This window comes from Choloepus didactylus, chromosome 16 (genome assembly GCF_015220235.1).
Source record: "Choloepus didactylus isolate mChoDid1 chromosome 16, mChoDid1.pri, whole genome shotgun sequence".
Classification (NCBI taxonomy): Eukaryota; Metazoa; Chordata; class Mammalia; order Pilosa; family Megalonychidae; genus Choloepus; species Choloepus didactylus.
In genome coordinates this window covers 33,666,538-33,683,193 of record NC_051322.1, presented here as the reverse complement: position 1 = coordinate 33,683,193, position 16,656 = coordinate 33,666,538, and the positions used below count along the sequence as shown (strand labels likewise).

Below are 16,656 nucleotides of genomic sequence, written 5' to 3'. Positions count from 1 at the left end.
ATGTTCAAAAATTGATTATGGTAATGAATGTACAACTATATGATGGAACTGTGAACAGCTGATTGTACAGTACACCATGGATGATTGTATGGTATGGAATATATATCAATAAAGCGGAATTTTAAAAAAAAGACTATACTCAAGTAAAATAAAAAAGGAATCTAAAAAAGAGAAAGAAATGAAATCCAAAAAACAACAGATCTAACCCAGGAATGCAATGTAAAGTAATCCCAGGATGACAGCTGTAAGGCAGGTCTAGAAAGCAAGCTGCCCAAATTAGAACAGGAAAGTGCAATGCTCCAGAAAGTTTATCTTCAAGAAAAGCTGAATAGTTAGAAGATGAAAATATATTGTCATATTTCATTTTAAAATAATAATTTCAATAAGCTCTCTTCACTCAGGCAGAAGTCTGTTAAATTTCTTCTCAAGGAGATTAGGTTTAATAAGATAGAAGTTCCTCTATGGCCCCACACTACTTGGCTCTACAGTGATTAATACTTATTAACAATAAACACACTGCAAAGTTTCTGGAATCTTATTGTAGAAAACATTAAAAAAAACTTTGGAAGAGTTATAAAACATTAAGATTAAGAACTTATACTAATATATGCTAATTTAAAAAGTACCTCCTGTGACATAATCAAAATCTACTTTTATTCACCTGAATGAATAACAAACTGGACAACTCTGAATTACTGTGCAGGTCTGTATTATTCTCTACAACATCACAAAATATCTTACTCAGAAAAACCTGCATATCAAACTATTTTCCAAAAAATTCTAGACAAAAGAGCATGTTACTAGAGAGGACAAAATGCACATTAACATAAAACAGTTTGGACTATGACACCAATTGATATCACTTTCAGCTCAATTCAACTGTATAATTTCTTACAATAAGGCACCTGAATAAAAACAGACTAACTGCCAAAACAACTCAATGGGGAAAGAATAGTCTTTTCAACAAATATTGCTGGGACAAATGAAGATCCACATGCAAAAGAAGCTGGACCTCACATCATATACAGAAATTAATTCAAAATGGATCAAAGGCCTAAAGTTAAGAGCCAACATTATAAAACTTACAAAAAACAGGCACAGAAGACGGCGGCATAGAGAGGAGTGGAAGCTAAGTAGTCCCCCTGGAACAACTACAAAAAACCAGAAACAACTAGTAAATAATCCAGAATAACTGCAGAGGGACAAACGTGACCATCCACTCATCATACACTAACCTGAATTGGGAGGAATGCCCGAGATCACAGCATAAAATCTGTCAGTAAAAACTGCGGATCCAAATCAGGAGACCCCTTCCCCACATCCCGAGCTACAAAGCCTCGTGGTGCCAGAGAGAAGCTTTCTCCCAGCAAGAGAATATAGCTCAGCTGAGCTCCAACTGAGGTTTTAATTAGCGAGTGTGAACTGCTCACTATCACTTACAAATCCCCAACAAGTAGACAGAGGCTTTGGGTGATGACTGACCTTGGAGAGCCGGAGGGCTGCCTCGGACTAGCTCTGTTCCTTTTTCGACTCAGTGTAGAGAGCCCCAGCCATTTTCAGTTCCCAGTTCTGTGACCCAGACAAGGGTATAGCACAGGCAGAGAGAGATGATTGAAATGCTAATGACCTCCCCCTAAGGCGTCGATCTTCTCTAAGAGGAAAGGGGTGGGGCCCAGCTCTACTACCTGCCTTTCATTCAGAACTTACACCAGTCAAGAATTATAGGCTAATCTTTGCATCAGGCAGAGAGCACCCCTGCACAGCCCGGCGGCCCGGGGCGTCCCTTGAGGGATGGCGCACACTATTGATGTAGCACAGCCTTCCCTCAGCAGAGGTCCTGGAAGATCACAGCTGAGAAGGGGGGCCCACTTGGAAAACCCAAGGACGCTATGTCAATGCCAGTGATTTGCGGGTCAGCAACAGAGAAAATCTGGGGCAAAACTTAAATGAAAGCTTAGACTCTTGCAACAGCCTTGAATCTCCGGGAACACCTGGGAGGTTTGAATATTAAAGCTGCCCTGCCTCCCTGACCACCCAGACACACGCCCCACGTTCAGGGCAGACAGCTCCAACAACAAACCCAAACTGAGTTCACCAACTGAACCCCACAAAAATCATTTCCCCGCACACCACAGACAACAGAGTTGGGGAGAACTGACTTGAGGGGTATAGGTGACTCGCAGACACCATCTGCTGGTTAGCTGGAGAAAGTGTATGCCACCAACTTGTATTTCTGAAAAATTAGATTGGTATTTTTTTTTTCACAACTTGAAAGAACCCTATCAAGCAAAGCAAATGCTAAGAGGCCAAAAACAACAGAAAATCTTAACGCATATGATAAAACTAGACGATATGGAGAACCCAATCCCAAACACCCAAATCAAAATATCAGAAGAGACACAGTACTTGGCACAATTAATCAAACAATTACAATCGAGGAACGAAAACATGGCACAGGATATAAAAGACATGAAGAAGACAATGGAACAGGATAAAAGGGACATAAAGAAGACCCTAGAAGAGCATAAAGAAGAAACTGCAAGATAAAATTAAAAAATAGAAGACCTTATGGAAATAAAAGAAACTGTTAGCCAAATTAAAGACTCTGGATACTCATAATACAAGATTAGAGGAAGCTGAACAATGACTCAGTGTCCTAGAGGGCCACAGAACAGAAAATGAAAGAACAAAAGAAAGAATGGAGGAAAAAAACAGAAAAAATAGAAAAGGATCTCAGGGATACGACAGATAAAATAAAACGTCCAAATGGTGTCCCAGAAGGGGAAGAGAAGGGTAAAGGTCTAGAAAGAGTATTCAAAGAAATTGTTGGGGAAAACTTCCCCAACCTTCTACACAATATAAATACACAAAGCATAAATGCCCAGCGAACTCCAAATAGAATAAATCCAAATAAACCCACTCCGAGACATATTCTGATCAGACTCTCAAATACTGAAGAGAAGGAGCAAGTTCTGAAAGCAGCAAGAGAAAAGCAATTCACCACATACAAAGGAAACAACATAAGACTAAGTTGTGACTACTCAGCGGCCACCGTGGAGGCAAGAAGGCAGTGGCATGATATATTTAAAACTCTGAGAGAGAAAAATTTCCAACCAAGAATACTTTATCCAGCAAAATTCTCCTTCAAATTTGAAGGAGAGCTTAAATTTTTCACAGACAAATGCTGAGGGAGTTTGCCAATAAAAGACCTGCCCTACTTCAGATACTAAAGGGAGCCCTACCAACAGAGAAACAAAGAAAGGAGAGAGAAATATAGAGAATTTTAACAGACATATATAGAACCTTACATCCCAAATCACCAGGACACTCATTTTTCTCTAGTGATCATGGATCTTTCTCCAGAATGGACCATATGCTCGGACATAAGACAAGCCTCAATAAATTAAAAAAAAAAAACAAAACAATTGAACATATTAAAAGCACAATCTCTGACCACAATGGAATACAATAGAAGTCAATAATTTTTGAATTGTAACTCCACTATTTACTTCCTACATGATATAAAATACACAAACTCGAATGACAAATTAGTGGTTTTGAACTCAATGTAAAATATGTAATTTTTGGCAAGAACTATATAAAGGTGGGGGAATGGAGGAGTATAGGTACATAGCTTATGTGTCCTATTGAAATTAAGTTGGTATCAAAGATAAACAAGATTGTTATGGATTTAAAAGTTTAATTTTAAGCCCCACAGTAAACACAAAGAAACTATCAGAGAATATAACCATAGAGATGAAAAGTAGAGTACGGGTTAAGAGAAATGGGGGAAGGGACAATGGGGAGTTAATAAATGAATGTAGGGTTGCTGTTTGAGGTGAAGGGAAATTTCTAGTAATGGATGGTGGGAAAGTGATAGCATTACAACATTCTAAATGTGATTAATCCCACTAATGGAAGGCTAGGGAGGGGGGTGGAATGGGAAGATTTAGGCTGTATATATGTTTCCACAATTGAGGGGGGAGGGAAAAAAAAAAAAGAGACAGTCTAAATAGATCACAATTGAATGCTAAGGATGACCCTGGATGGGATCTGAGGATAGAGGACAGGAGGCTCAAAGGGACACAGTTGAGACATAAGGAAAAGGAAATATAGAATGTAAGCTTTGTGTCATTGTTGAATGTCTTGTACTTCTTAGCTGCGCTTAATGGGATTGCATAAAAGAATGTTCTTGTTCATGGGAACTGTATATGTGAATTATAGTGTTTGTTCAAGGATGTGTGCAGCTAGCTCTCATATGTTCAGAAGACAGAGCAACAGATGATGGATGACAGATAGGGAGAGAGGGAGGGAGGGAGGGAAGGAGGGAGGGAAAGAAACAGCAGTGTGACATGTTAACTTTAGTGGATCGGGATATCAGGGGAGGGGGGTCAGGGAATGCTGGAGTTCTGTGTATAGGGTTTGCATTGTTTTTCCAACTGTTCCTATTAACTTCAAATTTATTTCAAAATAAAATTTAAAAAAAAAAACAGGCACAAATCTTCATGACATTGAACTAGGCAATGGGTTTTTTGACTTGATACCAAAAGCACAAGCAACAAAAGATAAACTGAACTTCATCAAAATTAAAAACTTTTTTGTTGCAAAGGACATGATCAAGAAAGTGAAAAGACAGTCCGCAGAATGGGAGAAAACATTTGCAAACCATGTATCTGTTAAAGGGCTTGTATCTAGAAAATATGAAGAACTTACAACTTAAAAGGACAAATAATCTTAAAATGGGCAAAGGATGTGAAACATTTCTTCAAAGAAGATATACAAATGGCAGTAAGCACATGAAAAAATGCTCATCGTTAATCATAAGGAAAGTGCAAATCAAAACCACAATGAAATACCACTTCACACCCACTAGAATGTCTGTAATCAACAAGGTAGAAAATAACAAGTGTTAGTGAGAATGTGGAAAAATAAGAAACTTTACACACTGCTGCTGGGAATGTAAAATGGTGAAGCAGCTTTGGAAAATGGTCTGGCAGTTCCTAAAAGTTAAACACAGAATTACCACATGACCCAGCAATTCCACTCCTAAGTATCAACTCAAGAGAAGCGAAACATGTCCAAACAAAAACTTGTACGCTGGACAAAAATGTTCATACTAGTCCAAAAGTGGAAAACAAAATGTCCACTAATTGATGAATGGATAAATAAAATGTGGTATATCCATACAATGGACTATTATTCATCTGTACAAAGGAATGAGGTTGTGATACATACTACAACATGGATGGAACCAGAAAAAAGACACAAAAGGCCACATGTCTAATTCCATTTATATGAAATGCCCACAATAGGCAAGTCCATAGAGACAGAAAGTAGATTAGTGGATACTGGGGGTTGGAGTTTCTTTCTGGAGTGATGAAAATGTTCTAGAATCAGACACTAATGACAGCTCTAAAATTTTATAAATATACAAAAAACCAGCGAATTGTACCCTTTAAAAGACTAAATTTGATAGTATGTGAATTGTATCTCAATTTTTTTAAATTAAAAAATAGACTAGCTAAGATCCAATCTAGGAAAACAAAGACAAAAATGCTGAGAAAGGAGAAACATCTGCAGAATGTTAAATTAGAAAAATGTCAGCTTTATCAGGAACAAACAAATGCCAAGAGTACCTATTATGGCTGGTATCTTAGTTTTACTATTAAAACATAATTATCTATTTCAGTTTAAATTAAATATTTAATTTTGAATGTGCCTTCCTAGACACTACCTCAGTTGAAGTCCTCTTGGACATTTTACATATCCACTAATAATATTTTTTAACCGTTTGATGGATTCTTTCACATTTATAGCATCTATTGTAACATCTATTAGTCTATTTATCTGTCCAATAGGGGGAAGGGAGGTTAGTTTGAGGACCTCTAATCTCAAATTAAATTCCTCAGTAGTTTCCAATGTTCCCTCTGCATCCTAACAGAACCTGAAGTTACCCAGAGAGCAACTCCTGCTGGGTGTAAGGAACCAAACATTTAAGACTTCTACACAGGAAAACCTTCTGTTCAAGAATTACTTGAGCCTTTTAGTATGAAAGACCCAAGTCTGTGATCTTCAAATTATGATAAAACATCAGATTTGTTCACTTTGGTAAACTTTCTAGCTTACCCATATCCATATTGATTTTCCTCCCCTCAGGGGGTCTCTGCACATTTTTTCATTGTTTTTTTAATTAACTATTAACTACATCAAAAAAATTTTTAAAAATACAATAAAAAAATATTTCAAGCAAATCAAAACATAGGAATGAGAAAAAACAACTAACCTTAAATAACTACATTACTTCTAACATGTTCCTACTGTACCCCAAGAAAATATACAGACTATAGCCCAGCAAAGGAATAAGACAGACAGATAACCTAAAATAACATTTCTGTGAACTTGTTCTTATCATACCTACCAGAAATTAACAAACCATAGTCATTCCTGAGCATTCCCAGAACATTAAATTTACCAACGATAACTTATCTGTTCTAATTAGTTATCATTCCCCCTTCACTAATTGCTATCTATCGCTAGGTCCCCTACATTCTACATTATAAACCATTTATTTTACATTTTTCAATGTTCACATTAGTGGTAGCATGTAATATTTCTCTTTTTGTGCCTGGCTTATTTCACTCAGCACTATGTCTTCAAGGTTCATCCATGCTGTCATGTTTCATAACATCATTCCTTCTTACTGCTACGTAGTAGTCCATCATGTGTATATACCACATTTTATTTATCCACTCCATATCAATTTTTAAAAGTTATAATCCTACTTCTCTCATAAAATTTTTTAAGTTAAAAAAAAAAGTTATAATCATTGGCTCTCTCTCTTTCGCTTGCTCCAGTACACAACCAGATTCTTGCAAGCATATTTAGTCTAATTTTCTGAGACATACATGCAGAATAAACTCTCAATGCACAAGAGGAAGGGGATAAAGAATATGGGAGAGATCCTTCGAAGAAAAAAATGTAAGGATGACACTACAATAGACTCCCCCACTCCACCCCACCCTAATTAAATGGAGAGAAGTGGGGAGAGGGAGAGTAGATTAACCAGGTTATAATGTAGCAGGAACCTTTTTTAGAATGAAGAGTGAAAAGGCTATTGTGGTTGAAGAGGTAGGAATTCCAAAACCTCAACTGTTCTGTCTCTCCTCCACCCCTGTGTTTGGCTTTTCTAGAAGCTATTTTGGGGGGGAGGAAGAGGGATGGCAGACACAGAGGGCCAGGCCATCAGACCTTATCAGTTTGTCCCAGGTCCACAGTTAATTCACAAACCACTTAACCATCCCTTCATCCTCTACCATATAGATGCTATAAACAAGTAACTGATAAATTGAATAATTTCTTCTTTGACACCTTGGCTGCTAATAAATAACACATTATTATAGTCATCTTTGAATGTACAACCCATGATTTCCCTTCTCAGAAAACTTCCCTCTTCCTTTCTCTGAACCCATGAGGATCATTTCCTGAGTCAGTTTTGTACTATGTGACTCCAGTCTCTTAACAACAGATGATTAGAACATTAGATTGACTCAGCCAATCAGATTCTCTTTCCCAGAAGAACTAGAAGACAGGTGGGCTAGTACTCTGCTGGTCACCAGACCTGAAAGGTGACAAAGTGTAGGGAGAGCTGTGGGGCTGCCATATTCTGCTATGACCAGACACACTCTCTAATATTGGCTCACATAATCTCAAAAAACATGAAACTTTGTCAAACAGCCTAAGGTCCTATAGAAGTTGGCTCACCATATAATCCCCCAAGCCTAAAAAGCAAAGGCACAGGAGTCCCGAAGCCACACTGAGGGCAATCTCAACCCTTCCCAAAATTCCCAACCTCCAGTACACGAAATGGTAACACCAACCAGATGCAAGCTGTTTTGGTTATACAGACCACTAGAGAGTGGCCGTGAAGGACAATGGAAAGGCATAATGGAAATCCTCTTAGCAGCAAAATCAGCAGTCAAATATGTGGCAGCCAGAATAGCCACCCATTTCCTCTACTTCCAAGAAGTTACCCAATAAACTAATGCTCATGATTTTTGCTGGCCTTATTAACTTGACTATCACTGACCATCACAATATATTCTGGACCAGGGACCATCTAGTCCTGTATGTTTCTTCTCCTTTTCTAATTAGTTTTTTAATCAATTATCCTGTTTTCCCTCCACTATTGTATGTCACATAAGAAGAGTATTGCTTAGTTATTTAATTTAGTCCAAAGATTGTGGGATGATGCCAGGAGCTCCATCTGATCACAAAGGAAAACGAACAAAGCAGTACAGCTTCGACTCTGAAGAGCACAAACTCTACACCTCTAATGTTAAAAATCCCTGCTTGAGCTGTTTGACCTTATTAGTCAGGTTATTTAATCTCTTGTGCCTCAACATCCTCATAGAATTGTGAGAATTAAGTATGCGTATACGAAGTGCTTAGATCACAGCCTGGCACATAATAAGCATTATAGTGTGCATCTACCATTATCATCCATCATCAGCACCACAGACTACAAGAACCTTGGGGTATCACTCTAGCACTCTGAAGAGAGGATGACTATTTACAATGGGGGTGAGGGAGGGGGGTACAATTCATCTTCGAATGTAGGGGAAGATGGATCTGCACTGAGCAGCTAAGGCAAATTCTAGGGAGGTGAGCCCATACCTTCCACTCCTCTGAAAACTCTCCCACCAGTTAGTCTCCATTGGTCCCCTGATGTGAACTGGGTGGGAGGAGGCCATCTTCTATCAAGTGCAGGGAGAAGTATAAACAGCTGATTTACAAGAAGAGAAGAATGAAATAGATCCACAAAACAAAATTGAGAGGAGAGAGAAAAAGATTCTTTGGTTTCTAACCACTTCCCAGTTCCTGGTTGCACTCCAACCTAAACAGTGACCACACTTTCTGCCCTGTGCTAGTAAATAAATTTTCTAGTTTTTGTTAAACTTTGATGGACAATATTTATAAGTCTAATACAAGTTCTGGAAAACTTTCATTTACATAAAACTTGGAAGAGGAAAAGCTGTATATATACATATATCTGTTAATACATAAAAATTAAGACAGTCTTGCAGATAAAAATAAATTTAACTTCCAAGTTCAGTCTTTTGAACCCATCCAAAACCTAAAGCATGAATTTACAGAGATGAGTCTCAGGCCTGGATGTTTCAAAAGTTCCACAGGTGTTAAAAGCACCACAGCTAGGCTTCTGAGCCACTAAAACCCTTAGACTTATCAATATGAACACCCTTTACTTATCATCAGGGTCCTATGGATAAACTAGGGCATAAAATGCAGAAATATACTTTTTCTCTATACTGGGAACTAAATGATTTGAAACAATAGAGGGATAAAATGGCAGGCATTATGTAAACTACAAGAATCTCCCTTTAAATCAGAACCATGAACATTTTTCTTTTGCTCGTGTCCACTACTAGCCAGGTAAGAAATGACCCAACATTCCTTCCCCCACAGCATCCCTGGACGAAAAATAATAAACACACACAAAACTGAATCTTTTACCAGATTCCCCTTCCTTCTTACTCCAAAAAAGACATTCTAAGTCTGTTATGCAAATTGGCTGCAGTTACCTTAATTTCAAGTTGACATTCCTCTCTACTTTGAAATATATTTTTTAAAATGTTCCCATTAAATATGCCATTTATGTCCCCAATAATTCAGTGATCATAAAAAAACAAATCCGCTCATTTATCACACTTAGTTTTGATTCAGTTAAGGACTCGCTGAAGGTTTTCAGTCTGGGGAAAAAAACATTTTTCTGTCCTACCACCATCGCACACCAACTCAAACCTCTACTATGCAAAGATATCAACAATAAAGTAAATTACTTTGTTATAAAGCTAGGAAGAAAAAAAAAATGCTTCCTCAAGAGCAAAACGAGTTCACTGACAAACCTCATGACAACACAGACTTTCACATTCCTTCCCATGGCACTAACCATATATCGAGGTTTACGGCCGATTGTTGACGGCAGAGTAACGAAAAGACCACGCTTCTCTCTCAAATGTTGACGAGGCACTGGAAGGGTCAAGTGGCCTTTTCTTGTGACAGACCTGACTAAACGGTAGCATTAGCCATAAGAGAAGAGAAAAATTCCTAAGAGCAACTTCCCGTTTCAGAATAAGTCTCCCACCAAGTGAGGAGCATGTAGACTTCTCCTGAATCGCCACAGACAAGTCCACCCTTTGCGAAGACGGAAAATAAAATAATGCTTCCCACCTCGGCTCTTAAAATAAATGGGGAGGTCGGATCCCCACGTGCCCCTCCCAGAGGGACGCCCCGGGCCTCCACGCCAGGTGTGCGGAGCCGCCTGCAGGACTTGCGGGCGAACTCGCCCTCGGCCCCAGGCCCACCGCCCCCGCACGACCCGGGCGTCCCCCGCAATATCGCTCCCCTCCCCCGCCCGCTGGGGTGCTCTTCAGACGCCGGCCGGGATTCGGGGCTCGGAGCTCCGCCAACCCGTCCCGGCGTAACAAGGCGGCGGCGGCCGGCAACGTTGCGGCTTCCCCGCTTCCCCTCCCCCGCGGCCTCTGCTCTCCTCTCCGCGCCTCTGCTTACCCTCAACTCCTCGAAATCCGCCATTTTATATCACCCGCTGGCGCCGCCGCTGCTACCGCCACAGACCCCGCTGCCGCCAACGACGCCGCCGCCACCACGGCCGCCGCCGCCGCCTCAAGCACCATCCTGCACTGGGCGCCGCTAAAGACGCCGGGGCCGCTGCCGCCGCCGCCGCCGGGCCCGTCACGTGACCGGCGCGGGGGCTCCGCCCCCGGCGCCCGTGGCCCCGCCCCACCCGGCCGCTGCTGCCCACCCAGGCCTGCTGCCTTCCGCCGGCGTCTTCCTCCGGCTCTGGGTTGGCCTCACGTCGGCTCCCGCCCTCTCCCGCACCCTCCCCGTTTTCCTCAAACCTTCCTGCGTACCATCCTGTCGCCTTGTCCTCCTCAGCCCCTCGCGGTTCCTTCCTTCCACCTCGCGGAGGCCGGTGCCGATTCCCTGAAGCGCGGTCGCTACTGCAGCATTACCCGCGAGCTTGAGGAGGGTCTGGCCTGAGGAAGTGGCGGAGAGGCGGAAAGGACTCGTGATAGGAGTATTTTGACAGAATTCTTACGGTGCCCTTCCACATGGTGGCTGTGGACGGAAGACACTGTCGCAGATAAAACCATCCCCCAGAGTAGTCGTGGCGGAACAATCTAATATGGGTGTTGGGTAAGCTATTGTTCTGCTCTAACGGTGCAGGATTGGTGGGACCTCGTTAAATAATCTTCAAATTACTATCTGGCTGATTCTTTGACTTTGAAGGGCAGTGAATGTCATGGACTGCAGAGTTGAGAGGGGCGGGGGCAGTGAAATTAAGAGAGCACTCAGAAGGGCCCTGATAGAAAGCTGAGAGATCAGGGAAATCAGATAGCTAGGAAAGAATTAAATGCCAAGGCAGCATAGATGGAAGGAAGCTAGATGGCACCCCTAATATGCTGATCCAGGATAAGAGACTAAGAAGCTGCTGAGTCAAGTTGGTCAGCCAAGTCTCTGGACTGAGACCAGGGTTCAAATTTCCTTGAAGAGGTGGGGGGAACCCAACCAGGAAAGGGCTTGAAAACACTTTACAAGACCCTGCTTAATCTGGCTCCTACCCACTGTCTCTTCCCTCTCCCTTCTCTCCACCAACACTGCATCTCTTTCACTTTCTCCATAAGACTTTTTTTTTCTCCATGTTTTCATATCTCTGAATGCTGATCCCTGGGCCAAGAATAATTTCCCATGCTCTCTAACTCTTCTTTATCCTTCAGATCTAAGTTTAAATGTCACGTTTTCAAAAAGACCTCCCCCAACGCCCATCCCTCAATTTAAATTCAAGTCTCTCTCTTATGACCTCTCATATTACCCTGAACCTCTCCTTCAAAACATTTATCCATAGTAATTATGTAGTTATTTGTGAGATTATTTATTATATAAATAATAAAAATTATTGCTTAAAATTTTTATCCTAAAAAAAATTTTTTAAACCCATAGACTAATGCCTGATAAGTGACTGAAAAATTGGTCTTGTATTTGTTTAATGAATATAGGAATAAATGAACAGTTGTCTAGAGTAAGTTGTAATTCTGGCTCTTTACCATTAACTTTGGGATCCTAACTTGGCTTATTCTTGATCTTAGTTAATTCTCTTTAGACATTGGTTTATACCTCAGTGTAGTTTCACATTGTTCAACAGACATTAAGTGAAAGTCACTGCAAGCTAGGAGCTTTGGGGGAATAGAAAGATGAATAAAATACTATACAGCCCTCCCTGCCACCAAAGAACCTTCAACCCATAAGAGAGACCAACACGAACACTAACAACTCTAAAAGAAGCAAGGGTGCACTGAGACTTATTTGTAGTGCACAGGATAGTTGCTGTTTCCCCAGCATCCATTCTGCTCTTCTCCCAATTTGTAGCAGTTACTAGCTAAGTGGGTAAGTTTGACTGCAAGGAGTTCCAGGTTCTGCCCCAGACTGGCCTAAGTTACTAAGAATGTAATGTCCTTGCCACAATGATTAGATAAGCGCTGGACATTAAGTCCAATTAGTGCAGGAAATCCCCTAGCCTTGCCAATTAGACCAAGTGTGGGCACAAGCCTGAAGATATGCCAATCAGAACAAAGCTTGGGACATTTATTCAGTGATTAGAGGTCAGAAGACTTCTGGCATGTGGAATGCTGTAGCTATTTTCCTACAATGAGGGGCCAACTGGAGGAACAACCCATCTCATGAGTGAGAATCACAAAAAATTGTATCATCTAAATTAACTTTGAAACACCCCCCCATCAATGTACTTGTCAGTTTTATTGAGCCGATACCTTTCTTTTACCGTTTTAATTTGAGATGGGTTTTCTATTAGTTGCAAATAAAAGAATTCTGAAGTAGAATGCTACTTTTTCTCCCCAGGCCAGATTATTAGTTTGGCACGTTTTCTAAACTGTAGTCCCTGATAGTATTCATTCAATATTTGTTTAAAGGAGAGGCTGAGTAATGAAGGGTGAAAAGGATGCCTTCCTTTTTACTGTCCCCAGCAATTCAGCTTTGGTCTAAATTTCATATCCTACTCATCAGAAAGAAATGCCTAAGTAGTTAATATGGGAAATTTTATGTTGTCTTTATGTTACCAGAAAAAAAACTCATACAACTGTACAACAAAAAAGAGTGAACCCCAATGTAAACTAGGACTATAGTAAATAATATAATTATAATTATATTGGTTCAGTAATTGTAACAAAGTTACCACACTAATGCAAAATGTTAATAATAGAGAAAACTGGGGGTGGAGGGTTGGGGGTGGTATATGGAAACTTTGTACTCTGCCTGATTTTTTTGTAAATCTACAATAGCTCTAATAAATTTAAAAAAGAAAAGAAAAGAGAAGAAATCTCTGCATTTACTTGACTCTCACTTCCTTATAATATGCATAACACACCACTGGAGGGGAGTGGGGAAGGAAGATGTGGTAGTGTCACCACCCACCTATAGGCTATATATCAAAGTACCACTTCCAACCACACACAGAACTCTTCCCTCAGAGTAATTCTATTAAATACAATTTTCTCCTCATTATATTTCCAATAATAAAACGTTTTAAGACTCTTTATGGATTGAGGCTCTAGGCAATTACCTGGCTGGGCCACCCTTTTAATCTGGCTGCAATTGGAAGATACCTTATAAGTACTGAAATTAAACTCTAAATGTCTGCAATAGTTGGAAGCAGCCAAATACCCAAAGGTAGGGAACTAGCTGAGTAAGTTAAAATCTAGACTTGTCAAGAATTACGGTGCAGCCATGAAAACAAGAGGTATATATAGTAAGTACTGACATGAAAAATGTCCAAGATACACATATTTTTAAGTGAAAAAGTTGCAAATCTAGATGTATAATATAAACTGTGTTGTTTCAAAATATTTAGAAATAGTAACTTAGAATATGAATAAAAAGGAAGAAAGATCAGAGGAATATGTGCCTGGGAGATTACTAGGCATGTGCACATACTAATTTCACTTGCAATGCTATGTGTTTTATTTCTATCATTTTTTAATGAACAAATTGTAAAAATAACTAATGGGGAAGAAAGGTTTGTGTGGGAGTACAGGATATTGGACTACACAAGTTAAAACTAAGCTCCCTTCTAGTTCCAAAATGCCACGATTCTCTGGTTACCTAAGAATCTACATAAAAATGAGGGAGGTAGGGAAACTTGTATCTTCTAAAAATGTCCACACCAATTTCTTCCATTCCACATGCTCTTCTTACACTGTGATTTTGAAACACCTCCCAACAAGAGTGGAGGTTTTTGTTTCCTACCTTTGAATTTGAGTAAGCTTGCAACTAAAGTGGAAGTGATTCTGTCATCTAAGGCTAGGTCATAAAAGGCAATACTGCTTCCTCCTGGTTCACTTGGGACACCTGCTTTTGGAACTCAGCACCATGTGAGGAAATCTCAGCAGAAATATGGAGATGCCAAACATCCGGCACCAACTGACAGACAAAAACCTTCAGAAGATTTCAGCTCATTATCAAGTTGCATGCAGTTTTTGAAGCTTCCCAGCTTGAGGCCCTAGACAATATGGAGCAGAATAAAGCTATCCCCACTGTACCCTGTCTGGTTTCTTGACCCATGGAATCCAGGATCATAATAAAATGGTTGTTTTACACCAAAAGTCTTGGGGTCGCTTTTTACAAAGCCATAGTTAACTGAAACAATAACCTACTAAGAGAAGCTAGCTTCAGGGAATATCTGGATGAAATATATTTTCAATGTTTAAAATCTCTGATAGAGAAACCAGTAACATACAAAATCAGCATATTGCAGTGGTTAAGCACAGAGCCTCTGAAGCCAGATTGGGTTTAAAATTTAGTTCTGTCACTATACTAGATGGTTGACCTTGAGCTAACAAGTTACTAGACCTTCTAGTACTTTTCTTTTCTCATCTACAATGGAGAATGCGTTAGCGTTTTGAGTGAAATAAACCAGACACAAAAGGACAAATTTGTATGATCTCACTTATATGAACCAGCTAAAATATGCAAAATCATATAGAAAACAGATTACAGGCTTCCAGGGTTGGGATGGGGGTGGGGAATGGGGCCATAATGCTTAATGGGCACAGAGTTTCTGTTTGGGATGATGGAAAAGTTGTAGTAGTAGTAATGGTGGTAATTGTACCACAATATTGTGAATGTAATTAACACCACTGAATTGTATACTTGAAACTGATAAGATGGTAAATTTTATGTTTTATACCTGTTACCACTAAAAAATATTTCTTAAAAAGATGCATTTGCACCTTTCTCTTAAGGTTATTATGAAGACTAAATAAGAGTTAATATATGTAAAGTACATAGAACAGTCTTTCTCCATATAGTCCAATGCCTTATACTCCCATAGTAACCCCCCCCCAATATTTTACAAATTCATTTAAAAAATTATTTTTGGAGGCCCCACCTCAATCAAGACGGCAGAGGGAGATGCTTCAGGATCTCTCCCCCCACAGAAGCTTTGAACAACTAGCAAGAACTGGCAGAAACATCTTTCTCAAAGCTCCAGAAACATTTAAAGGACTGCAGTACCAGAACAAGTGCTGAATCAAGAAAAAGGCTACTTAAAAGCAATTGGATCTCATGATGCCCTGGCTGGCTCCTCCCCCATCCAGTCACCAGCTCATCAGAAGCCACTCATGTTCCCTGTGTGAATCCCTGGTCCTGGTTCCAGAGGGAGCAGAGTAACCTTCATGCACATACTGGGCATGTGTTTGTTGGCTCAATCTGTCTGGTGGTGTCCAGAGATACTCGCTGTCCCAGAATTTGTCCTGCGTGTAGAAGGCAGCTTACCAAGCTCTCCTACAGAACACTGTGGAAGAAGAGTCAAGTAGAACGTAGAATGTTGTTATATCAACATTAAATTTCTTTAACTTGATAACTGCACTTAGGGTGATTATATAAGTGAATGTCCTTGTTCTTAGGAAATGCTCGTGGTAGTATTATGGGTTCAAGGAGCATGATGTAGCCAACCTATATTCAAGTGTTCAGAAAATGGATTGATAGAGACAGATAGATGGTGGATAGACAGAAGGGCTGATAGAAAGAAGGACAGATAGCTAGAATGGAACAGTGTATGTGGCAAAATGTTAAAATTTGTATATCTGGGTATCTGGGGAGATAAGGGTATGTTAGAGTTCTGTGTAGGGGTTTGTATTTTTTTAATTGTCCTGTAAGTTTGAAAGTATTTCAAATTCTAAAGTTTTATTAAAAAATTTTACAAGTTATTTTTGATAGTGTCATTGCTAATATTGGTTGCTGTCACAGAAAAGAATTGTCATGTCGGGTGTGGTAACTTTTGGTATATTATGAATTTTTTGAAAGCATAAAAAATAATAAAAGATGCATTTTTTTCAACCATGATGAGTTTTTAACTATTGGAAAATTATGTCCTTGGCTTTTGTCAACTATGTATTTATTTCAACTCAATTAGCTATCTAGTTTCAAGTGTTAGATAGGAAAAAGAACTTTAGCCTCCATTAGGTATAAGCCTTTTATTTTACAAATGAGAAAACTAAGCTCCAATAGGGTAAATGTGTAGCCCATGGTCATATAGCTAGTTAG

General features: G+C 39.8%; 1 protein-coding gene across 7 annotated transcripts in view; it reads right to left on the bottom strand.

Moving 5' to 3' along the window:
* The window catches only part of PIAS2 (protein inhibitor of activated STAT 2), a 141,327-nt gene extending 130,306 nt beyond the window's left edge, over positions 1–11,021 (bottom strand). For 4 of the 7 annotated variants that reach the window (XM_037805534.1, XM_037805537.1, XM_037805538.1 and 1 more), the window contains exon 1: positions 10,588–10,753. In XM_037805534.1, coding sequence (XP_037661462.1) covers positions 10,588–10,611 — 24 coding nt within the window. In that variant the 5' untranslated portion in view covers positions 10,612–10,753. Of the gene's footprint in view, positions 1–10,587; positions 10,755–10,949 lie in introns of those variants that run through there. The other 3 variants (XR_005212152.1, XM_037805533.1, XM_037805535.1) reach the window with 2 other exon arrangements.
* Between the last annotated feature and the right edge of the window lie 5,635 nt (positions 11,022–16,656).